The 8,041-nt window shown below is 43.2% G+C and overlaps 1 protein-coding gene across 1 annotated transcript in view; it reads left to right on the forward strand.

Moving 5' to 3' along the window:
* LOC137781037 (tumor necrosis factor receptor superfamily member 11B-like) overlaps positions 1 to 7,123 on the forward strand; it is a 17,243-nt gene extending 10,120 nt beyond the window's left edge. The window contains exons 4-6 of the mRNA XM_068569544.1: positions 3,428 to 3,643; positions 5,889 to 6,113; positions 6,729 to 7,123. Coding sequence (XP_068425645.1) covers positions 3,428 to 3,643; positions 5,889 to 6,113; positions 6,729 to 7,123 — 836 coding nt within the window. The remainder of the gene's footprint in view (positions 1 to 3,427; positions 3,644 to 5,888; positions 6,114 to 6,728) is intronic.
* The last annotated feature ends 918 nt before the right edge of the window (positions 7,124 to 8,041 follow it).

Consider the following 8,041-nt stretch of genomic DNA (forward strand, 5'->3'; position numbering starts at 1 on the left):
AATCTTCCACTGTCACACAGATTAGCTCAATTCCAGATATATATATTTTTTTTTTACGAGCATAACAGGAAGGAACCGTTGTGCTGAAAAGCAGCGTTACACAACACTTACAGATTTCTGATTCTGTAAATCAGAATCAGTTTTTTTTCCAAGACTTTGTTGAACAAATACATGGAATAAACACAAGTATTGGAATTAATTTGGGGTTCTTACAATGACACAAACACAGGAGGTCTGAACGGGTTAACCAAACAACACAGATTATTAATCCAATAAATGACGATGGTTGGATTGATTTATCTTGATTGATAAATCATTAACTCTGACTATGAGAATTATAGCTCCGAATATTCCTGAAGGAAACAGTCATCCTCAAGTCACTATAGTGTATTCCTATTTTACAAGAACTCTACTGCCGACAAATACATCATTTTGAAACATAACTCTGCATATTCAGAGGTTTATCTGTGAGTTCAGCTTCATCTGGCCATTTCATCTTTGTTTTTATGGGATATTTAAATCACATATTAGTCATATGCCATTGATATGGTTGAGTTCTCTTCTTCAGGGTGCAGGGTCTTCATCACGCATCATGTATTTGGCAACATGAACTTGGCAATATTTCCTGCGAAGTGCATCATCGCGTGTTCCTCTTCATGCATGACTACAGCGTAATTAAAGAGGAAACGAATCAACAGTTGTGGAATTAAAAAGCACAACGTTTCCCCTTTAATCCTGAAGCTCTGCTTCCTCTTTGAATGTTCAGCACAGACTCGCTTCACCTCGTCCACCCTGAAGATTTCTTCAGTTGGCCGATTTACGATTCAAAGTCTTGCAAGAATGGAAAAGCAATTTGCGGGGTTATTTATTTCGTCGTACGCTCAACCTGCTGCTGTTTGAGTCAAATCTACGCACACATAGGCCCACTATATGAAATGCAAACCTCTCTTAAGACTGAGAGAAGTCGTCTCCTCCAGAGACGACGATTGGCTCTAAACGTGACAGCAGATATTTGACTAACGCTCGGTCGTATGTTGCCGTCGGGAATCACCGGCTCTCTGCTTTTTAACGTCGACGTCCCTTCAGAGTCTAAACGCTGTTGCTCGCGGTTCAAGCACCAAACGCCGTCTTGGCTGATCATCCAGCCAGATGCAGTGGAGGGTGTCGTTACCACGGAGGATATCTGACCCGATAATCCTCGCGGATTCTCTCCTCGGTGCGTCAGCAGTGATTGCGGGCGACTTAAAGAGAGGCTGATGGTGAATATTAACATTCCCGGGGAACAGAATCTGATATTTCTACTGAAGCCGCAGTACAAACTGGCACGGTGCTTCTTCATGACTTCATCCTAAAAAAACCTGAGACCAGAATATCAAACTGCTAAATAGATGAAACAAAATCTCCCGATGGATTCTGGTCTTGTAGGTAAACCAGAATATGTAGGTTTTTTTTTCTGCTTTCTGTGAATTCCTCTGGCGTCGGATGCACAATCCGACCTGAGAGACTAATGATGCTCTGCAGAGAGCGTTTCAGGGGATTCCCCTCTCTGAAGCTGAAGAACAGACTGACATGTTACGTAGTTGTGGTTTCCTTTAAACCACAGGATGTTAGAAACCCGACGGCTCAGTCCTCTTTTCATGACTCCTTTCCTTTCCCCGTAGATATCCTGATTGGTCTGTGTGGAGTTGGGGTATTCTCTCTCTGACTGAACGCAACATTTAAAGTCTTTCTAGCTGGTTTATTTATGTTTTGGGGACTTGATTTTAATGGTGTGGACCAAGAAAAATACAAGAAATAACCCACAAATGAATGAATGAAAAAGATTTCCTTAATATTAAGGTGGCAACTGAGGATTATGCTCATTATAACTTAATTTGGCAATTATTTTCTTGATTGATTGTGTCTATAAAATCAAATTTGTAAAGAAAAAGACTGATATCTCGTCAATACATAGCTTGTTTTGACCAGAAAATAAAACCTGTTTTTATAGGTGGCCAAGGTGATAAAAACAAAAACAAAGACACACTAAATCATGGAGCTAAAACTTAGCCTTAGAGCTATAATGTGAATAATATTGTATTTTTCCAGAACTTATTATTAAGTTTACTATATCACAATGCAAAGAAAATCAGCCAAATATCACAATGAGAGGCTGAAGAAACAAGATTGTTCTTAACCTTTGGATTGTAGACACTTAATATGATGAATCTATGTGGCTAGCAGAGCTAGCAGAGCTAGCGCCTCTATCACGGCACATCTCATGACGGTAAAGTGCAAAACATGCTGTTTCTGCACCGCCGGAGGAAATTCTGAGAAAAACATGCTGCGAGCGTATGAAACCATATTACAGCAAGACGTGCACATTCTCATTCTGCATCTGCTTCGTCATCAGCGCTGCAGGAAACACGAGCACTTTGCTGTCTGCATATGAGCGAGAGGTTTCATGTTTTGGAAACTAATCAAAAGGTCAAATCTGATAACGGCACCGCTCGTCCTCCTCCCACTGGCTTTCACTTCTACTCATGAAGAATAGAAAAAAATGAGGATGTGATGACAACACCAGCTTCCGAGACATCATCGTAATGTCACGCGTGTGCAGGCCATGTACCAGAAGTTGGGTTTACTGTAAAGTCTTCATGGAACGGTGACAAGTCGTAGAAATATACTCATATAATGTCATTTTAAATGAGTAAAACATATTTAAAATGTGATCATTAGCTGAGTAAAAAAAAGGTAGAGAGATAATTACTTTAATTATCCTGCAAGGAGCCGCATTACAAATAAATATGAAATGTAAAAATGCACAATACACAGAAAATATAGTATAATAATATTAAATTAAGTAACAGAACAATGGTGCAAAGATGTAACCAAACAACGGTGTTAAGGTTGAGTGAGAGATTTGGCCAAAGGGGATAATCATGACATCATAAGGGCAATTTTAAGTGATGAAATATTTTATAGGCCTCTGTATTACATTTGAATCTTTTTCTGATACTATTAGTTAATAATGTTGTGACTTAATCTGTTAAATAATACTACCGTGCGTGCATCATGAAGTCATAGTCAAATGTCAGTCAATCTGAAAAATCAGCTGACCAATAACTTCAGTACATATTTCCCATTCAAAAATGAGATGTAGAAACCAAGAAGGTGCCGCAGTGAGTCAGCGGTGTGAGTCATCCGTCCTCTTGACGCCTCGTCACACGCCGCTGTGGTCACGGCTTCTTGGAATCACATCCTCCTGCTGCCTTTGATCGGCTGCAGTATGTGCAGCGGGTCATGTTCACACACCGCGATGCGTAAAATGAAACATCTGACGATGAAGATGATAAAAAAAATCGGTGAGACCGTGTGATGTCTGGTTGTTTCTGCCACAAATCATGTCATTAAACGAACGTTTGATCCCTGTGTGCGTCTCCTGCAGGTACGCCGGTGAGCGACACCATGTGCGAGCGTTGCCCCGCCGGCTATTTCTCCAGCGGCGACTCGGCCACCGAGGCGTGCCAGCGCCAAAGGAATTGCTCCGATTTGGGCTTGAAGACGCTGAGGTGGGGCACGTCCACGTCCAACAGCCTCTGCGGCACTCCGGACAAGACGGCGACGCTGGAGTGCTCTCAGCATCGCACGCTGTGCCAAACCGGTGAGACGCAAACTCAGCCGCCTGCAGAAATCCTTATGAAGGAAACTCTACGGCCCAGTGGTCCTCAAACTTCTGTCACCGCTTTGGAGGAAGCAAAATGTTCCCACCGCCCCATCAACATGGAAACAAAATGATCCAACTTGTTGGGACTCCTCCATCCGTGCTTTTTTAAATACTAGATTAAAGAAAATTGAATTCTCAAGTGAACCAGATTGCTCCATCTGACAAAAACTAATAACATGAGCAATCACTTTGTTAAAACAATGCAATTAAAGTTATATATGTGCACAAAATAACTCATATTTGGCAAAAAGATGACCAAGGAAGCCGGTTGGATCCCTGTTTTCTCCCCATAGTTTCATGTTGAAGTGTCATTGAGCAAGGCACTGAAGCCCCAGAGCTTCACAGCAGCACAAAGCTCCTTCATTACTAAGGATGGTGACATGCAGAGAATAATCCCCCCATTGTGAGATTAATAAAGGATTATGAAAGAAAAAAAAATTAAGAATCTGCATCTCCCGCTGCGCCCCACCTGTAATACCGCCGCGCCCCACTAGAGGGTCACGCCCCACAGTTTGAGAACCGCTGCCCTGCGGGAAGGTTTGAGGGCTAAGACAAGGGTGAGACCCAGTATATGCACGCACACACACAGACACACACAGACACACGCACAATTATGTTTTTTAGCTAACCTCAATTGTCAACAATTTAAAATCAGCCAGAGCCGAATTATTTCAGACATGTGGTCTTTTTTTATTCCAGAAATTGGGGGATTTCCTCGGTCAGGTTCTTTGTCCAGATTCCATTCTTTTTTTTTAAAATTCTTGCGTGTCTGAAAAAAAAAAAACAACAACACAAAAGAGAGAAAAACCAAAGCGAAGGGTTGAATGGGATGTTTATGCCACTAGCTGTCATGTGACCCCATGATGGATCAATTACTCCGTTCACTGTCACATCCTCAAAGTACAATAACAGAGGAAACGCAGTCCGGCACACACACACACACACACACACACACACACACACACACACACACACACACACACACACACACACACACACACACACACACAGAGAGAGAGAGAAAGAAAGAGGCTTGAAAGTCGAGCTGGTAAGTCTTTGTTACTCAGACTTAAGCGATGACAGACGCGGGCAATTAATTTGAGGAAACCACAGTCACTGAAGAACACACACACACACACACACACACACACACACACGCAGATGCTCAGACCCCCGGCTGGGCGCTCGTGCACCAGAAGGAAAACACACCGAGGCCGTCGCCCCTGAGGGAAGGGTGACGCTCCCCTCAAACATCCATTCACAAATTGTCTTCTTGCGGAGTACACAACCACAGATTGTCTGCAGCAGATCCCAGAACAGTTTAGCAGAGGGTTTGTTTTTGTTTTTTTTCTAACAAAGAAATGGGAAATTGAATACATTTGGTGTTGCTACGTGATTTGGAGGAAACCACCGCGACGTCAGCGCCAATAGAGAGAAAGCCGCACTTAACTCATCCAGACATCAGAGGGACACGTCTGATATTATCTTCACATTAAACTCAACCGTACTCAAGCTACTTTGGTTTTATGAAACATTGCTATTTGTATTTCCTGGTGTCCTTCGTTGAAAACACATCCACACTCGCGTAGATCTTCACAACTCGCAGACAATCGCAGTTTCACATCATCAGCAATGTCTGTTCTGCGTAATTTGAAGAAAAAAAAAACCCTGCTCGTTGCCCAGAAATGTACAGGTGGGCAGGTAATGGCAAAACGTGGAGGTGTTTTGGCGTTGAGGTTGTGTGTGTGTGTGTGTGTGTGACTCAGCATCGTGAGCGCGTGGCGTGCAGCTCACCTCGACCGGCTGCAGCGCCGGTTGCTTCGGTTGCAGAGCAACACAGATGGGCTCAGTTTGTCGGGCTGATCGGCGGTGATTCAATGTGTCAACAGAAAGAGGTCAAATTACAAGCCGGCAGTCTGAAAACACACACACACACAAACACACACAAGTATGAACAAATCCAGATGTGTAAAAGGCCGATGGCAGCAAACTATTTCATCATATTCTATTCTAAACATCACCAGTGTAGAACAATTAAGAACGTCTGTGGAAAATACAATTTGATTTTGTCGGTCTGTGTGTTGTGTCCACTTGTTTTCATTGTGTTTGTTTATCTATTAATACAAAACGTGTCCCCCCCCCCCCTCCCCGCTGTCTGTCTTCCTCTCACGATGTCTTACAGATGTGAGCCTGTGCGAGGAGGCCGTCTTCCAGTCCCTCTCCTCCCTGCGACTGTCCTCGGTGCCGCTGGAGCGCCTGTTGGAGAGTCTCCCCGGCCACAGGGTGGACCGCAAGAGCCTGGAGAAGCTGAAGAAGACCTGCTCCCCCCAGCAGCAGGTCCTCCATCTGCTGCGGCTGTGGAGGGAGCAGAACAAAGACCAGGACAAGATGTACGCCATCATACAAGGTACAGAAAAAAGTGGCCTTTTTAAAAAGGTTTTGCCACTATAGCAGTGGTTCTCAAACTTTTTCTGTCTCCACTTTGGAGGAAGCAAAATGTCCCGACCGCCCCGACAACATGGGAACAACATGGTCCAAGTTTTTGAGACTCCTCCATTTGGCTTTTTAAATTAAAAGATTACAAAAATGTAAATCCCTTTCAAGTAAACCAGATTGCTCCATCTGACAAAAACTAATAACATGTGCAATCACTTTGTTAAAACAATGCAATTAAAAGGTATAAATGTGCATAAAACAACTCATATTTGGCAAAAAGATGACCAAGGAAGCCGGTTGGATCCCTGTTTTCTCCTCATAGTTTCATGTTGAAGTGTCCTTGAGCAAGGCACTGAAGCCCCAGAGCTTCACAACAGCACAAAGCTCCTTCATTACTAAGGATGATGACATGCAGAGAATAATTCCCCCTCTGTGGGATTAATAAAGGATTCTTAAAAACAAAATATATATATATTTTTTCTCCCCCCTGTAATACCTCCGTGCCCCACTAGAGGGTCGCGCCCCACAGTGTGAGAACCACTGCACCATAGTAAAAATCGGCCGCTAACGCACCTTGTCCCTTCAGGTATGAACCACTGTGAGAGGAAAGTTTCCCGCTGCAACGGCCTCAAGAATCTGACCCTGGACGACCTCCTGAAGGTCACCAACAGCCTGCCGGGGGTCAAAGTTCAGCAGGAGGACGTGCGGGCCGTGGTCTCCGCCTGCCTGCCGAGGCAGTACCTCCTGCAGCTGCTGCACCTCTGGAAGACGGCCAACCCTGAGCTGGACGTGGCCAAGGGGCTGTCCCACAGCCTGAGGGTGCTGCGTGGCCGGGGGGCGCCGCGCTACCTGCTGAAGGGCCTGAAGAAGATCGGGCGCATCATCGGAACCACCTCCGCGCACAAGATGTACGAGAAGATGTTCGTTAGCATGCTGCACGACGAGTCGTGTTTTAAGGCTCACAAGCCATTAAACGAATAGAAATACACGCGGCGGCCATAGCATGAACTTAAACTAATATGCATTGTCGAGGAGGGGGGGGGGGGGTACATGTATGTGAAAGAGTAACAGACATGGGTTACATGATAATGTGTATCATCAGATGATATCAAGCTATGCATATAGTGCCTAACTGTAACACAAGACAGGATTTTCTGCCAACATATGGAAGTTTGGTCCTTATTAAATGAGGTGGCGTAGGATGCTAATGACTTCACCTTCAGTCCACGGTATCTTTCTGCAGTGATTAAACTAATAAGCCTTAAAAGAAAGAAAGAAAAACTATCACACATCCCATCCGTGTACTCCAGGTAGGCCGACACTAAAACAAACACACACAAGAAAAAAAAAAAAGGTTGCCTGGGAACTTTTTGACCGCAGTCTGTGAAAAATGAAAAATTATTTAAGTATGTAAATAGCACACTATTTTATGGAAGATAGGCTGGCAGAGGTTGTGTTTTTTTCTTTTTTATTATTGTCGCTTTCTCGCTGATTGAGAGGAAGAATTTGGTTTCATAATGAAATAGATGTATTTTCTACAGTTTTCCTTTGTTTGTTGGTTTGTTCTGGACTTCTGGCAAGTAAAGCTCATCTGAATTATTGTTTTTAGTTGTCAGCTTTTTGAATGTACAAAGGAGTGCAATTGTTTTCTATTTAAAAAAATAATAATTTTACTTTCTGAATATGTAAAGGCTTGTTTTTTATTACTTTATCAGAAATACTGGATTCCAAATGCTGCAAGTTCAAAAAGTGATATTTGTTTTATATTTTGTTGTATCACTTTTATATTATTAAATGTACGATCTGTGTTGTACATATGCCTGACTGTTCCTCTCTAAGCTTGTGTAACTTGTGGACACTAATGTCAATTGATCTGATTAAAATCAGTTTGTAAAAATG

This window comes from Clinocottus analis, unplaced genomic scaffold, assembly GCF_023055335.1.
Source record: "Clinocottus analis isolate CAN_PGR_092001 unplaced genomic scaffold, fCliAna1.0.p SCAF_9, whole genome shotgun sequence".
NCBI lineage: Eukaryota > Metazoa > Chordata > Actinopteri > Perciformes > Cottidae > Clinocottus > Clinocottus analis.